Genomic DNA, 18,430 nt, shown 5'->3' on the forward strand with positions numbered 1-18,430 from the left:
TTTCCACAGTATCTTCAGTATGGAAGTTAGAAGAAACTTTCTAAGAAACCTTCAGGGAATGGAAGCAGCAAAACAGCTGTGACAGAAAAACACATCTTTTTCAAGGTGTTTATTAAAGAAATCACTCCTCTACCTACAGTAGTTGGAATCTGGGTTTGATTACCCAAGAACATCTTTCCAGGTTCATGCTCACTTCGTAGTGTTATTAAATTAAACCAGACATATTTCCAGTTTATTAATAAACATCTTCAGTGCCTCACTCACCAACAGTAAAGGTGGCACAGGACAGCTCTGAGACACACCAGTGTGCAGCTCAGTGAAACACCCTGCAAACAAAGACACTGCACTGAGCTCACCATTGCATAATCCCAAAGCTTGACCCCAAAGTTAAGACTTTATATGTCATCCCCATAAAACAGGCAAAATCACAGCTAGCCTTTTCAAAATATCATTTGTGCCTTAGTTTCTCAGCAGGATTGATAACTTCCATAAGCAACAATTAGAATGGGCAGGCTGGGCTAAGTTATTAGAATGTAACCGCATAGTTTTGGTCTATAACCAGCACACGGCGTAATTCCAAGTTTTACAAAAGAGACACGGTTGTACTAACTTAATTGTATTTGAAAATCTGGCTACTCTTACCACTGTATTTTACACTAAACACACTGCAAATAAAAGTATCCTATGAAAATAAGTTCAGTGCTTGCCTGCGTGTTAACTGCATCCATGTGACACTATCTCTCTACACGTTTTAATGTGTATCTGGAGGGACTGTATTTTTCTGTGGGTTCAAGCAGTAAGTGGAAGGAAGTCTTTCAGTTCTTCACCATTACGTTTCAGATTTGTGTACTCAACTGGTTTGGAAAAACTCCACAATATTATATAGCTTTACATTTAAACAAAGTCCATGGTTTGTAGAGTACATACATATTCAGAACATCATCAACAAGTGATTAACTTGAATCTACTGACCCAGGCTAGTTTGAAGAAAACAACCTGAAAGGGGAAGAGTGCCAAGGTGGTCTCAAGAAGCCAGTCCTACAGCTGGTAATCAGCACCTGTATCTATCGCACACAGCTGGGCTCCAAAGATTCTCTTGCCTTAGAAAGGCTGATCCCATCAACAACGCTCCACAGTCAATCTTTTTAACAAAAGATCATTCTGGTCTCCCACATCTGGTACTCTGCCCTTAAACAATATTTGCCTAAAAATGTAATTTAAGATTACCTGGGTTTGTATTTGGTTTGTCTCTATGCTGTAAGCCCTAACTGCAGCTAGAGAAATGGCAGCAAGTAGGATGCTGCTATAGTAGTGGTCCATCTGAACTGGGAAAGGTGACAATGTGACACCATAACATTGCAATACAACACAAATCCTATTTTATAGCCATAAAGAAGCAGAAGTATCTTTTCTCAGACACAGAGAACATATTCTCACTCCATATCTCAGACACACTGGACTAAAGTGAATAGCCAAATTTGTATTATCTGTGTGTATTGGCAATTCAATGCTTGTTTTCTGCTATCAGAAACACCCTTGGACTTTCTACCCTGTTAACAAATTTCATTCTACAGCAGCACGTTTTAAACTGGCACCAAGAAAAGGAGATTTTAAAGCACAAAAAGCTATGTGCCAATTAAGGCAGAATACATGGCATCATATCAAGAACCCAGACACCTCTAACCCTTCTCCTCTGCCAAATCCCATTCACACAGAACAGTTCTTAGAGCCATTACAGATTGATGATGAGACCCACAACAGGTTTCTACTGGCAAACACTGTCTCATCTTGGGTCCTGACGCTCTGCCTGCCAGTTTCTGGTGGGGAAGCAACCATTTTAATGGTTGGCTCAGGAAACCCAAGTTCTCCTCCTAACCTTCCCACTAACTCACCATGTGGCATCATCATTAGCTACCAGTGCATTTTCCTCTTGAAACTGGTAAATAGCCATTTAACATTGTAAGTTTTAATCTGCACAGCAAAAAGGACCCCAGAAGAATAAAATGCCATTGTTTAGTCTTACAGTCATCTCTGAGGAAACTACCAACCCTCTCAAATGCAAGTAACTGCTAAATCCCCAGCAGTTCAGGAAGAGCAGAGAAAGACAGCAAGTTTAGCCAGACTGTTTTTTCAGGATGCCAGACTAACCTGAGGGCACAGAAAAACAAACTTGTCACAGAGAACTCCAGAAAATTCTTTTTCAGAATAGACAGGTCAAATATAGTGTGCTCTAGTTAAAAGGAAGAAGGTTAAATAACATAGTAAGTTACATGACAAAACAAAATCAAGCATCCCTTCCAGATAATTTCTTTTTTGGGATGAATCGTGTTTTGTTCACTTCCTAGAGTCTCCTTTCACTTCTGTGCCTTGCTAAGTCATTTCTAATTTCATAGTTGCCTACAGCATCAGTTGTATGCAGAAATATCATAGAATAGTTTGGGTTGGAAGGGACCTTTAAAGGTCATCTAGCCCAAATATCTACAGCCTAAAGCTATATGATCACTCCTAAAGGAGTTGTTAATCTTGCATAGTTTAACAGGCAATCATTAAATGCAAATAGCCAGATGCCTGTTAAGAAATTTCAATTTCTACCCAGTCATCTCCAGGAAGCAACTTATTTTGCCATTCACTGCTGCTAAAATGAACTGCCAGATTTATGGGAACAGCCTCCTCTTCAAACACCACAGCATCTCTGCGTTAGGGAAACCATGATCCTATCCTGTTCATTACAGCAGAAAAGAACAGCTTCAAGTGAGGAGGGACCAACTCTAACATACCAAGGTGAGCTTTATCACATTGGATGAAGGAAAGGAGATACCGCACAGTATTCATCAGCAGAAATGGAAAAATGAAGAGCACATACTTTAAAAATAATCAAACATTGTATTTTGCACAATTTTCAAGAACAGGGCAAGCCTCACTTGCACCATTATCCAAAGGGAGAAGAGACCCATTCAGAGAGGACTGGGCAGAGCTCCCTGGGCCAGGAGAGGACAACAGGATCCTGAGCATCCTTCACGCCTTCTTTCAGAGTTTTAACACACTGGAAAATTGCAAAGCTTTTCTTTTCTAATACTCATTCAGCAATAATTCAGGTAACTTTTATGCTATACTAGACAAAAGCCTGAGTATTTTAGAAATGCAAACTCTACTGAAGATGTACTTGGTATTTTATGGGTTGGAGTTGGTAATTAGCTCTACAAATTGTACCAAAATAGCAGCAAAAAGAGGGGTTACTGATGAGCATATTTATAATTTCTTTATTTTTCAGTGAATTAGTCATGCAAGACTAAGTGAGCTGAATATGTTCAAAACCATTTCCATAGAGAGTAGTTTTATGGGTTTAATGAGGAAACACTAGCAGCCAGCCTGCTAAGCATCTAATCTGAATTTCCATTTGCTTAGCCACTTAAAAGATACACTTGCTCTAAAGTGTAGATTTGCTCTCACTACCAACTACCAAAGATCTCCTCTTGCTCAGCCTCACCGTATCCAGATACGTTTCGTAACGACAAGATTTTCTTTTTCCAGAAAAGGTCAGATTAATCCAAGATTACCCCTGGTACTAGTCAACACCACTGAAATGAGAACGCTGTGATAATAACAGATGCAGCATAGCTATAAAAGATAAAATGCACAATATAATCAGCCTTACCCTATTTTCAGGGATGGGACTGAAATGGAAGAAGATTAAAGAGCTAAGGCCTCTGAGTGAGCTACAACTAGAGCTAGGATTAGGGAAGTTTCCTAACCCCCAGGTTCATTTTAGCCCATGTCATACGACCTCTCAAAGCTACTCCGACATCCCAGCACACAGTTCTTTCTGATTTTTTTGTAAGCAGGATAAACCCCTATTAAATCAGTTGTTTTTACAAACAGAACCCGCAGGTTTAGAACAGGAAGAAAAGGTAAAAAAAGGAAGAGTTTTAAACAAGAGAGCCTGTGCACTGTGAAAAGGAGATAGCAGCTTGGAGCAGGGCACCATGTTTCACACAAACCCACCTTGCCATCAGCCTCCGCTGCACAGCGGTTTTGCTGGAGCTCCCAGCAGGTATCGGAGCTGGCAGCTGCCGGCCACTCTCCTGTTCATGTCTGCAGATGTGCGATGACTAAATCGCTGTAGAGTTGCATTCCTATTTGCCTTTTGCTGTTAGCTCAATAGCTTATCCCTGGGGCTTGGCCACATTACTAACTGGAAGGTAAATATTTAGCTAACCGATGTAATATGAAAGATAAATTCTTATTATTAAGCTAAATAATTAACCTGATGTAGCAAAAATGTGATAATAAAGTGTTTAGACTAAGCTTAATTTTGATGCATGTTTTACAGTACTATTGTTTGGCTTATTTTCCTTTGACAAATCTCTCAAGCATACATGGCTTATAAATTCCACTAATCTAAAGGGTCACTGCAGAAGCTGTCAGCTACCCACTGCAGATAGGGTCACTGCAGAAGCTATCAGAATAAGCAAGAAAAGAAAGAGGATGTTGTCTGAGGCAATAATGGGGGGGGGGGGAGTATCTTTTTAACCTGCAGTTAAGATCCAGAAAGACAGGCTAATTAAAGGAAAAATGGGTAACATAAGTATAGGATAAAAGCATAATGTATCTTTGGATGATAAAGCAGTAAGGGTAAGTGGTCCTACTTGTTCGCAACAATAAACCTCAGTCTCTCTTCTGCCTGCCTCTTTTAAACTCTTTTAAAAATACCACTTTATTTTAAAAAGGCTGCCTCAATGTCCAGCCATTTACAGGATTACGTGTACAAAAATACTCTGGTATGCCGAAACAAAGTTCTGAGAAATGGCAATCAAGCTGATTTTGTGTAAACACTGATGAACTTGAAGGACAGATGGAGAGAAAAAGGGTTCACATTTTCTATTAGATATTAGTCTGCATACTTCTTCAGTAATTCTCAAGCATACCTCCACAAATCAGTTGGTTTAAATGCACTAATAAGATATTCAATTCAAGATATAAGCTTGAATATTTTAAATAATAGCTACTTGCTTAGGAAATTCAAGCTTTGTAAAAAGCACATTAATTCATCCAGCTGTCAGATGCATGCTAGAATGACTCTTAAACACACTACAAAAACTAAGGGTTTTGTATTAACATTTTTTAAATCTCACTAAGCCTCACCATAAAGCTTTTAGTAGACTCTTGACATATGTACTACTTCATTATAAGCTTTTTTTATTTTCTATTCAACAAGTCAAGTCAGGATACATTCCACCTTTGAATCAAAGTTTAGAAGCAAAAAGTGAAAAGCAGAAGTAGCAGGTTGCTAGGAAGATACCATTTAAGAGAGACACGGCCATGGCAACAGCATTTTTTGAACAAAAAAAAAGGTCCCTCCTTTTACTTGTAGCCATCACTGGAGCTTTCAATACATTCCCAGTAGCTGTACCAGTTCCAACACTTACTGTCCTTCATGCGTCAGCAGTCTTTTAGGAACCCAGAGCGACACTCACTACAAAAGAGTGCTAGCTTTCTGAAAAACCTACATCCTTGCTAATTCCTACCTCTTCCCTTCCTCATTCCAGAGCTTTGTTTCCCCATGCCGCAACACCACTGCGGCTCAGAAACATCAATGCTTTCAATTACATACTTGTGTCTTCAGCCTCACAGGGAGCTGCATGGGGGCAGATTCCCCTTTGTCCCTGGGGAAGCGGAGCATTTCATAAAGCAGTTCCAGTGGGCTTGCCATGCTCTACTTTCTTGCAAATAACAGAGCTCGTTACACAACTACTTAAGCTGATTTGATACAAGCAGCAAACAAGACTACGGCCCAGGAAGAAAAGCTTCTTGAGCATGTCATTTAACATATGTAAAAAAGCAGACTGATTTATGTCAGAGTAGACTGAACTTCAGGATCTAATCAGCATTTCCAGTCAGCCAGCCTAAGGTTTACCTTATCTGTACTCCCTTTCCCTAAAGTATTAAGGAGTACCCATCAGCAGCCAACTCAAACCTTGCTACTAGACATAGCATCTACACTAAAAAACATTCCTTAGCAGGAAAGTATTACAGATTGTGCACACACTTGATTTTACAGTTACGCTATACAACCATTTAAGTTTTAGTGTTACATTGCTCCTAGCACATGGGGGCGATTTTGTTTATTTGGAGGTTTTTTGGTTTGGTTTTGGTGGGATTTTTGTTGTTTTGTTGTGGGTTTTCTTCCCATCAAGCTATATTTTGGTGCAAAACTGCACACAAGACAGACATTTTGAATAGTTATTACAGAAAATCACTTGTTTAAAATATGGCTGATAAAGCACGGGGAGGGGAATATCAAAGTTATGAAAACAGTTTGGGTTTTTTAATCTAAAAATGATTAAAGAGGAAAACTTTTCTATATTAACTGATTTTTTTTTCTAATCATGATGTCCAACAAGACATCAGAGCCAAAAGACTGTCATTTCATCCCTCATGTTACCAGTACTATCATCAAAAGGAAAAACAAAGGGGGTTTTGCTATTTTCAGTCTTCACCTGGCTTCTCAGTTATGAATTAACTACTTATTCACCTGACTAGATAGAGTCACTAGAATTATTAAAAAAAATATTTTCTGAACCTGCACAAAAAGCTGTCACTGTCAAAAGCCAAGCCCTTCTGGCCAACCCAGGTGGCTTCCTGAACACAGCCAGTCACTCCCTCGAGTCTTAGTCTGCTCTCCGTAAGACATCAACAACACGAACTGGCTGAATCTTTTGTCTTACTTTAGGAGATTAAAGAATTTAAGCCTAAACAGAGTTCATAAAAACAGGCAACTAGCATATTTAAAAATGTAATAGCCAAGTAACATTGCAAATGCACAAAATCTTAACTGTTCCCCACTGCAATGTGCTTGAATAGTGCCCAAAATGGGCACCACAGTAAGAAAAACCTGGAGTACAATGCTGAATGTACTTTAAATGTTTAGTAAAATCATCCCCTGGTAATAACATGGCAACTTGCTAAATCTAGTAGCCCACAGGGGATGCAGTACTATCATGCAGGCAAAAAAAAAACCCTCGACGTAGGTTTTGGACACTAGCTGAATGGCTTCACGTGTTGCCAGAGGGATCCTCTCCAGCACGAGGAGCAGGAATAACAGGAAACCCTCTTGGAGTCACACAAAGTGGGCTCACGACAGCAAAGTCTCAAACTGAGGTGAGTAGGAGAGTCTCCACCAATATAAACCCCCTTAACATAAGGCTCCTATAATCCAACACATTAGACATAGCAGAAGTCTCACATAATGTGGATACTTTATCTATGATGAAATTTACCACCACCCAGCTTCTTGCTCAAAAGCTGTATTTCATCATTGATCAGATATGACATCCCAGCCCAAAATATCCACTGCCAGCAGTATCCATTTCTTCCCTTACTATTGTATTTGGGAAAGTCACAAAGTTTAGTTTAGTGAAACACTAATTAGAGGACTGTTACGAGAAGAAACAAAGATAACAATGCAGAGATTCCAAAAAGAAAAGAAAAAAAAAAAACCAGTGCCAAGAATATACAAAAGAAAAATTGTCCTTTGCTCCATGGTCAGGGTAGAAGTGATGTCAAGATATGAAATCTGTAGCAAAGAATAACTTGCTATTACATTAGTTTATTTCTTTTTCCAATACAGTTCATTAAAATTACCAAAAAGACAACTTTTATCACAGTGCCAAGGCTATAAATTACATTTAAATTAGATCCAGGAAGTTTCAGAGAAAGTGTGCTATTTACAGTGTATGTAAAAGAGGTTGTCTATAGTCATAAAACACTCCCTTGTTGCACTGATGTTTCTACAGGAAAGCACCCAACTGCTCCAGCGACTTCCCGGGAGATGTCACCGCACAGGGCACGTGCCCTCCTACGAGCAGATAGCAGGGGCAGAAGGTAGTTGGGTTTGCTGACAGTCAGCAGCCATGCTCACTAGATTTAAGGCACTACATAATACTTGTTTTGGGGTTAGAACTGAAATTTCAAAGTGTGTTCAGACTCATAATTACTAATTTTATGTAGTTTGACCTTGAAAAGTTATTTCTATTTAATATGTGCATATACATATAACAAGCCAGTTAGAGGTGAGAAATCTATAGCTGCCCAAGTAAGGCATCAGGAATACGGAGAAATGGCTGTATTTTGTGAAAACTGACAAAAGACCATCTGAGGTATTACTGCATCACTGCATAAAGCAAAGGCACAGGCATTAGCATAGACATTAATCTACAGTTCAAAAGAATTTGTAATTTATTTCACATAAACCCAAATAAGCTTTTAGAATTTGTCTCCATGAAGCAGAGAGACCTCTGAAGACACTAACAACCGTTCTTTCCTTGCCTCAGTTGCAAGCATAGGGGCCATTCTTTAACTAAGCCTAAAGAGCACAAAGTAATCGCTTTCACAAATGGCACTTTTCACCTCAGTTTGTTTTTGCTCCACTGAACAAAAAAAAAAAACCCGCAGGACACAAGGTGCAGTGCTTGCAGCCCTCCACAGATGCGGAGTCAGTACTCCCAGATTAAGCAGGACATTGAAAAGGCAGCAACTTCTGCAGAAGGTGACTTGCACCGTTAATGCCTTCCTATGATTTCATAAGAGAACTGAATATGAAAGCTGTCATTCCAAGAGCTTTCATCAAGTTTGTACATGTGCATTTAGCATAATACAGGTGAGTCTCCTCTGCTTGGATGGTCAAAGAAAACAGTAGTATACCAGGCAGTTTAGAGGGTGACAAGCAAGTTGCACATCCAGAATCTTCAAAAGAGGTTGATTATATGCCCTCAGAAATGGCCCGACTTTTGTTACAAACACATACGCACAGGGATGCATATTATGTTGCAATTCTGGGCCCTGGGATTCAGAAATCATCCTGGAATCAAAATAATCTGCCCATCAATGCCTAACAAAGGTATCACAAACAGACTGACTAGTGCTGCTTGTTGTCAACAACATCCAGATACCCTTTAAAGAAAGGAGAGGTGAGTTGATCACTCTACAGCTACCTACGCTGGACATAAATTTCTCAAAGCTTTGCTTGTTTGAAGTTCACTGAATTGTGTGGGTGGGGTGTGTTTTGTGGTTTTGGGGTTTTTTGGGTTTTTTTTTGTTTTGGTTTTTTTTAATAAAAAGAACATTTCTGGTAGGAACTATGCAGAACTTATCCCAAGAACACAGATTATTTAAAACCTTTACATGATGAAAGAAATCAAGATCGGATAATTACAGCAAAAAAATAAAAGTTATCGGTCTGGCAGGGAACATACTGACACTACCCTGTGTTGCAGAAGTCAAGGAAGCAGTCATCAGTGGACCTATCTTATATAAAATGGTCAGCAAAACACCAAAAACCTTAGAGGTACACTACATCACAAGCTTCTTTCCACTAAAATTTCATCTGAAAAAAAGTTTGTATTAGTAGCAACTGGCTCCTCATCCACAGAGACAAATAAATTTCACCTATTTAATCTTCCAAAATCACAGTTCTTCAAGTAAGTTATTCCTGTGATATCAAATACTCATACAGTCATTTCAAGGTGCAGATGAAACCAGCATTCTGAACTGAATATTCACGAAAATATCCAAAGTCTTAACAGAAAGGACTTAGAAAATTGGTAGAACAAATGACTATCTTTCAGGACACGCTCCTTCACTATGGTCAATATACATCAACATCATTTCCACACAAAATGTGACTATTCAACTTACCAAGTTGTGGAAAAGCAAGAGAGATTCAAGGACTGAAAGCTCTTAAATGCACTTTTAGCACAGACCTGTACTATTTTAATGCCAAGCTGCTGCAGGACATTACGTATACTTAAAGAACCATTGTTAAGCAGCTCACAATACACCTTTTCAGTTCATAAGAACTCAAGTATCCATCAGGTACATTAAACTAGTAGGCAGTCAGACAGTCCAGAAGAGCTGTATTAATAAAATGCACACTGAAGTGACAGATCTGTGCCCTGGTGATCTCATGAGTCATCTTTCACTGCGATCTGAGTGCTCAGTGACTTCGTTCCCCTGCACAACACTCCACCGAACACTCAGTCGCATGAGAATTACAGACCTCGATCTAATCCAGGGCATGGAAGGGGCTCTTCAGAGAGGTCAGGTTTTCTAAGCAAAGTTCTGTGCTGAACAAAAATTTACCCCAATGTCTCTTGTGTTCCTAGTGTTTAAGCGCTTCAACATCTGGGAAGTTTCTTTAAGCTTGCTGAACTGCTTGCGAGTAGCTCATGAGTTGGGATTATGCTAACTGCCACTCAACTCCTTTGCCAGCCGTAGAAAGCCACAAGGGTTCTTCGGTTGAAAGAGCACGCGCTCCTTCAGAGCCTGCACAAGGGGCACCCCGCAGAGCATAAACCTTCATCCTCCACACTCACCCTCCAGCAGCAAGGGGGAACTGCACGTCCCCTGGCAGTGCCTCTGCCTCCCACCCAGCATCCTCACCAGGAGTCAGGGAGCGCAGGGGCATAACACTCCCCAACTTCTGCCCCCCCGGCTGTCAGATCAGCTTCGTCAAGACACCCACCTTCCCCTTCCCCCATCCATCTCAGGCCTAAAAATAATCACCCCCAAAAGATCAGACAGACACAAAAAAACCTCTTAGTCATGCCCGTCTGAAGAACTAAACAAGCCTTCTGAATTATTCAGTTTGCTGCTTTTTTTAGACTGAAGCAACAGAAACATGAACTCTCCTTTAGAGAATATGGTTGGATGCAGACCCATTCTGAAAAGCCTAAAAAGCTCTCCCTTAAGTTCAGAAAGTATAAAAGCCTTTATAAATAAAAACTTGTACCAAATGGGAAATATGCAGGCAGGTAAAACAGGAAAAACAGCTTTAATTAGAAAAGCACAACTTTAAGTGTCCTATTTACAAAATGCTAAACATAAGGAATGACTTTTTTTAGGGTTTTTTGTGGGTTTTGTTGGGGTTTTTTGTTTTGTTTTTTAAAAACTTTGTGCACTAGCAACTTATTCAACAGCAGAAGAGGGTTAGGTAACAAACAGCAAAGACTCAACCTCAGCTGGCGTGGCAGTTAAATGCTTCCATTGTATACATCATATACTCAGAAATATTGTTCAGTGTAGACTACCATTCCCATGGACATGTCATTTTTCTGTGAATACTCACAAATATCAGGCATCTTAAGCCATAAGAGGTGCACTGCCACAAACACTAGACATTATTTACTAGCTAGTTCACATGTGCAGATTTTAAGTACCTTGTAAGTCCAACACGGAAATAAGCATCTATCCCACTCATCCCCAGTTCACTTTTTATTCCTTGAGCGCAGTGGGAAGAAGTGTTCCTTCTACTTCTGCCCACTCCCCCAACAACAACAAAATCATGTGGCTCATTGAAAGAATTTCCTTTTTAATGTATTAACTATATTACCTAAAACAATTTTTTGTTGGATGTTTTCAAACATCTGTCCAGACAGCAAACTATTCCAGTGTAAGTCATTTACCTCTTTTAGAAATAACACCAGAGTGGTTATTCAAGCACATGCAGCTACCCATAGATATTAACTATGAACAAGCAGCACAATCCAAGAAGATTCTCACCACAGTACAACTATTGAGAGGTTAGTTTGAGATGTTTATTAGGGTGATTTATTCAACAGTGATATACAGCTTCACGTCATACAAAGCATTGGAATCATTAAGAAAAATCAGAAGGGATAACAGACAAGCTTATAAGCACAAGAAAGTTTAGTATGTTCTGCAAAGGTTTCATATCATCTCCAAAGACAGGAGAAAAGTATGGATAACATGAAATTTAAACAGAGGAACACATCTGGTATCTAGCTGGCTTTCTGAAAATAAAAACTGCAGAATGAAACACACACTCCTGCATATTCATTTACTGCACTGGATTTTCAGCAAGATACGCGTATATTTTCTGGGAGTGACAAAAGATACAACACTCTGCATTGACCCTCCCACATCCTCTTCCTCCCCTTGCCGAAACATTCAGCCTCCCAGGACCGGCATGTTACACTTCTGCCCCAGAAAAAGCAAACATGTGACATTGCAGAGCTTTTGTTAACAGTCCTGTAGAGAAGAACCACCACAAACAAGAAACAACCATCTCCCTTCTCTATCTACAAGTTTACACTCAAATTTGTAAACCTAATGACATTTAAAATAAACAGGGATAAAAATATGGGGGGGGGGGGGGGGTGTCGTTGTAGTGTAATGGAATGAATTATTCATGCTACCAGCTGAGACAGCGACTGAACCCCCAGGGGTGCCCCCATCTGCATTAGCAGTCCTTACTTTGGTCTGCTCCAGACACTGCTGCGCCTGGTTAGCTGACAAGACATCCAGCCCAGTTTCACTGAACTGGGAGGTCCTGCACCAGGCAGATTGCTCCGCAACTTCATTGCCCGCTTCGCAAAGCGAGTTGACCTAGCCAACTGCTACAAGTGCTAGAAACTCCCCTCTAGCCAATACTTTAAAGCATTATTGCATTTCAGTAAAATAAAGCATCTGTGGGAGGGGGAGAAAGTCTGATATTCAGTTAATCTGAAACCTTCTATTATTCAAACTGAAAATTTCTCTCTGTAATTTATTAATTATTCTCCATTTCTAGGGCACAAATAGTTAAGACCACTTAAGGCAAAAGGTGATAAAGAATGACTTGTGGAACCAAGCTAAAATGCCTCCAAACTAGCCGTGGAGCCTTGCTCCAAGATCAACCACATTTAAAAAAAAATAGCTACAAAGAGGTCTTTAAAGCCAAGAACACAACAATCTCCTCTTATGGCAACAGACACCAAAAATCCCCCAAGAGGAAAGCACTTCATGACAACAAGAAGGACCAGATGCCTCTCCTTGCATCACATGCCACTGCTCTAGTCTCACCTTTTGGTGTGACTGAGCAGCAGACCCGATGATGCGTGAAGTACAACTGGAGAAATGGTCCTGGATGGCCCACAGGCACTTGTGAGCAGGAGCTTCCACCACCCCCAAAAGCTGGTGAGGCTTTGGTGGCTTGTCAAAGGTGGAAGCTGTTGGCTACATGCTACCACATGGCATTATTTCCAGTAAAACCAGAAAAGACACGGGGCAATCTGTGACAGTTACCATTATTGCTCTAGTCCATGGGGAAACACTTATTTTTGTACCTCAGTCAGGATCTGGTCTCAAAGGCTGCTGGCCTTAAGCAACTGTGTGGTGGCTCTGCCAGGTCAGCACATTGGACCAGCAAGGGAAGAGCCCAGTTTGGCAGCTGAGTGCCTGTAGACAATGAGCTTCTCTCAGAAATGACAGCTAGCTACCTCGAAGGAGAAGCCAACAGTGTTACTTGTTCAGAAACTGGCACCACAAGGATGTCAGCTACTAATGAGGCTTTGAATGGTGGGTAAAGCAATAAATTGCCACCAAATTAGAGAACAAAAGCCTCGAGTCCTGATGCACATCACTAAACAGGCTGATTACACACAATTCATTGCAGCAACTCTGGACACTGTCACCCTGGGTGGGGAGCATGTGAGGTCTTGGATTAAAAAAAAAAAAGTAAATCAAGACTGGATGGGTCACTTTTTGAAGGAGATCTTCAAAGACAACCTCTGATGGCATTAACAGTAATATTCATTCAAGGTGCGATACTCTTCCAGTAAATCATTAGTAGACCAGTATCATAATGTAGTCATGGGTACTAGCAGGGTACTAGGAATATTCAGGTGCAAGCTACTCTTCACAACAAGAAAATACCATTTTTAGGCAAGTCAAAGTATGTTAGCTTTTGGCAATTTGAAGAATCGCATCCTACCTTAGACTAGATCTGGGTTCAAATAAACCTTGTACTTTTATCAGGTGTTGTACGCAAAGTACCTTTAGCTTCACAACACAATTATCCTCAAACAAAACATTCACTAGTCTACAAAAAACCAGGCTAGGCTTGCCTCATGTAAAATGCTAAGTAGTCTCTTTAAATTATTTCCTTCTTTTGCATTTTATCTGTTGAATGGTAGTAACTAAGGCTCTTGTGTCTGGAAAACTTTGCAGCTTTATAGAGACAGCAGGAATTGCAACAGACTTGCTGACCTCTTGCAGCTCTGTTCAAGGTTAAAACAGGCCCATTCCTTTTGGTGTTGCTGGAAACTGTCATAATTATTTCAGTATAGGTTTGACAATTAGTCCTAGATCTTTTGTTTCTCTCAGTTTTAGAAGGGACAGAGTATTTTTCATGGCAGGTAAAATTTCATCCAAGGCTGTCATTATCAAAATGAAGCTAGAGGCATGAAGTTAAAGAAAGGCAGTTTTCTTTCTTACTTCCAAGGCTTGCAGGAAGCCGTACAACAGCAAAGCAGCTTACTGAGGCAGGAATTTTGGGTTGGTCGTTTTCCCTTATACTCCCAGTTGATGGCAAGTGCTTACACCCCATAATCCACCCCTTACAAACCAGAGACAATGTGCTTATACCTCAGCAAACACAGTTTTTCCTAATCTGTTTCTCAAGTCTGCATAATAAGTGCTATGATGTGAAAACACCTGTTTTAAAGAAGACAACATTATTAAAGATAAAAGCCTCATATGAGAAGGTTTCAAAGCATCAAGGATAAAGGCAGGTAAAACTCAGTGTTATTCTAAAAGGCTGTGGTGAGTACAGGGAGAAGGGAAAGGAGCTGCAGTCATGGTGGACCCATCCGCTATGAAAGCACAACTTTAATATCTGTTATTAAGCATCCATGAAAAAGGATATAAATTAAATTTAAAAGTGGTTGAACTAAAAATGGAGCTGTAGTTGTGATTTAAAAACAGTGGGAGTGCTGAAATAGTGCAGTTAAAAACCATCGTGCACATTTGTGCTTACACAAAGAAAGGAAGGTTTCAACAAGCACTGCAGAGCAGAGAGGGAGGAGGAGAAGGGCTGATCGGCCGACAGCACAGCTACCCTTTGGTTTCTTCTACACGCAAAGTCCAAGGATGTAAAGCAAGAGCTCTGTAAAATGCTGAAGATTTTAGAAGTGTAATGGCAGGTAGAAAAGTACACTGGTCTTGTATCAGTGGCAGCCCCAGTGTTAGGAGACAGTCTAGGCTTCTAGGAGGAGAAAATAGAAGAGAGGAAAAGAAGTAGGAGAGGGAAACGGGATGGGGAAAGGGGCAAAAAAGCGCAAGTCATTAGTAAACATGAACATTCAGGTAGCACACTGCACAACAAGCAATATTTCATTTAGTGCAGCCAGGAGATTTGCCAAAAGCCAGATTAAAGACACATGGAATTTTGCTTTTAGAAGTGTCTGAAAATATATCACTAGTCATGCTATGGCATGACATTGTGCCACATGCAAAAATTAGCTGTGATAAATCAAGATTAGTGACAAATTGTTATCAAAAGAGCAGCAGCTCAGGATGCTGCTTAAAAGCACAATTTGCACTGAAAACAGTGACAAAGTATTTCTGTGACCCAATCTCAGATGACAGAACGACAAGCAGGCTGGTTGGAGAGAAAGTCCAGCTAGGGAAAGTATGAACACCAAATAGCGATACTTCCCTAGGTTACTTCTCATCTTCCAGCAAGATAATGAACAGGATCTTGGAACAAGAGGTATCCAGATTAAACTATATGATCATCCTCGATGGATTTCTTTTCAGAAATTTGTCTCTTTTAACATATGTAATTCCTTTGAACTCTAGGCAAATATCCTGCAATAAGGAGTTGCAAAAGTTGCACTGTTCAAAAATTACGCTTTTTTCTTTTAAACCTGCTGTTAGACTTCTACTAAGCACCCTCTAACCTTTGCATGATGAAGGTTAGCAGTTAGTTCGCTAACTCAATACCTGCATGCCATGAGTTATTATAAGCTATTAACAGTTTCCCCACACCCTTGCTGATTCACTTGAGTTGCACCAGATGTGCACAGCTTCCCTCCAAACGCTGCACCAACTGCTCTTCTATTTATCCTTATAAGGAAGAACAGATTTAATAGAGAGAGTATCAGTCTATGTGCTGAGTACCAAAGCCAGAGCTCCCAGTCTGTAGCTCTCAAATTCTCAAAAAAAACAAAACCCCACAAACCAAATAACCAATCGCCACATACAGCTCAGCACTACGAAGAACTGCACCCTTCAGAGAAACTGCCAGTCTCTCACTTTCAGGGGATGCAAATGGGTGCAGAGGGTTCTCAGCCTCACAGCCACAGGTTTGGACCCTCAAGTAAACAGCCAACGTAAAGTCAACTGTTCACATTTTTCCTTTACGTTCTGAAATACTGTGCTATATGCATCCCTGCATCAATGGTTTAAATACATGACTGTTATAATAAAAATAATTAAACAGTGAATATAGGGTTTTGCCCCCGAGTTACATTAGTTTGGGATTTATGCCATCTACTACATTAATGGCATTTCAGAGTGGGGATCCGGTCAGGAGGCAGCACAGGCTGCCAAACCAGCACTAAGATTTCAGACCTGACTATTTCTAACCTCTGCATACACATACACCAGATGTCTGTAGATAATGTTGCGTGCAATAAAACATTTTGATAGGTGAAAAAAATGTGCTGCAATGCTTCCTGTGATCTAGACTGGAGAGATAACCAGACATTTGTAATTTTCAAATAGCTTAACTATATCTTTCCCCAATACTTTCCCTGAAGTCTGTTTCAGAATCCAACTCAAGCACAGCTCGCCTTTTAAAAGCTCTCTCTGTAGCTCTTAACACTGCTTTTTGTAGCAAAAAGCTGGTTTTCTTGAGCATCACTTTCCTTAGTCCTCTCAGCTACTCTCCCACCTCTGCACTGGGCCCACACTGCACATCCAGAAGAATCATTTCAGCTTTAAAAAAAAAGAGACAGATTAGGGAATAGATCCAGCTGAAAACAAATAAGCGAGCCAAAAACTGAAGGTGGCTTAGGGCCAGGGACAAAAGGTTTTAGGCAGCACCACCTATTAAATGTAGAACCAGGCACTACTGAAGTCTGTCACCTGGTCTGGAACAACTTGCCTGTATTTCTGCAGAGCACCAGCTGCTCTTCAACTCTGAAAAAAACCTCCATTATCTTATTGAAAATTAGCATTTCTCCCTTACTCTCAAATGTATAAGTATAGATATTTCAAGTATTCCATAGAGAAGGGGGTAGGGGGAGAGAGTCAGTGAAGTAGTTGTGTTGTATGTATCTTCTATTATTCTGGAAAACCTAATTAACTTGATGCCTATGACTCTTCATCCTTTGACATGCTGTTTCTACCACTTTGATGTCACTTTTAGACAGCCTTTAACAAGGAAAAAAAAATCCAACTCTACCCCACAAAGATGGAACATATTAATAAATTAAAAAGCTTCAGACACATAAAAGTATCTTTGATCAAAGTTGTTAGCATTTAGTGTGAAGAGTTAAACCTCCAGAAAGCTAGTATTAAGTAAATAAGAAATTTTTTAAACACAATTCAGAAGTTCAATTAAAAAATCTCAATGTATTTAATTAGTCATACCCAGAGTATCATAAATCTGATTTTATTTCTCTCCCCTTTTAGTTATATGTATTAAAAAAAAAAAAAGAGAGAAAGTATCCTTAGGAAGTTTCAGAAGTTTTCTTAATTTCAGTTTTATACTAAGTTATAAAAGATGCACAGCTTCCTGTTGACCAGATTTACAATGGGAAATTAAGTACAAAGATCAATTTTTATATTCTCATGCTCAATAAGAACATAAAACTTGCTCACACTCTAATGACAATGAGAGCAAAAGAGGTGTTTTAATTCATCCCTGTCTCCCACTCCCATACATTCATCGTTATCTCCTGGACTTTTTTTTTTCTTGGGGTCACGCCTACAGACTAGCAGGGATGCTAATGCAGGGAGCATCCAAACAATCTTAGCAATGATCTGTAGTGCTAAAGCTGAAGCTGGAGATCATGAAAAAGGGAGACCAAATAAATAGCTCTTACCAATGCCAGGATGACAATTGACTTCTGAATATTTTATCCTAAAGAAAATAGAGGTGCTACCGTATTGCCTGTCGAAGTCCGCACCCTCCTCACCACAAAAGGAAACAAACCACTGGCGTATGCACACAGTTGCAGCATTGGTACTGCTCATCCTAAACAGTTCAGCTGGAATTTGGTAGGAAATCCAATTCATAGTAAGAAAGTCTCATACGAGGGAACTGGTGTTTATCATGTGACTGCTAATGGAAAGATCAATTATTTTCCAGATTCCTCAGAAGTTTGAAATATTGGTCCACTTAAGTCATGACAAGTTCCTTGCAGACAAAGCTATCCTAATGCTATTTGAAAAAAGGTTCAAGACCACCTCAATTTCAGCTTTGACATTGCTAAAGTAAATATTAGGAGATATTTACAGAAGGGTAGTTTGGACTGGAAGGAGAAGCTGCAGAATAAACAAAGCAGTGTAATTTCAGTAGCAGCTAAGAATTAGTGAATGAAAAAACTGCATCAAAGGACGGTGTACTCAGAGAAGAAACATCACT

The 18,430-nt window shown here is 39.9% G+C and overlaps 1 protein-coding gene across 19 annotated transcripts in view; it reads right to left on the reverse strand.

Annotated features, from left to right (window-relative positions):
- MAP4 (microtubule associated protein 4) overlaps positions 1-18,430 on the reverse strand; it is a 165,146-nt gene that overhangs the window by 83,647 nt on the left and 63,069 nt on the right. The window contains exon 1 of one of the 19 annotated variants that reach the window (XM_041122369.1): positions 5,612-5,712. The exons of 16 other annotated variants lie outside the window; for them this stretch is intronic. Coding sequence is in view for 2 of the 3 variants with exons in the window: in XM_041122368.1 (XP_040978302.1) it covers positions 5,526-5,562 (37 nt within the window). In the remaining variant the exon portion in view is untranslated. Of the gene's footprint in view, positions 1-5,525; positions 5,713-11,569; positions 15,041-18,430 lie in introns of those variants that run through there. 2 more of the 19 variants (XM_041122368.1, XM_030008105.1) reach the window with 2 other exon arrangements.

The sequence above is a fragment of the Aquila chrysaetos genome, chromosome 3 (assembly GCF_900496995.4).
Source record: "Aquila chrysaetos chrysaetos chromosome 3, bAquChr1.4, whole genome shotgun sequence".
In the NCBI taxonomy this organism is placed as follows: domain Eukaryota; kingdom Metazoa; phylum Chordata; class Aves; order Accipitriformes; family Accipitridae; genus Aquila; species Aquila chrysaetos.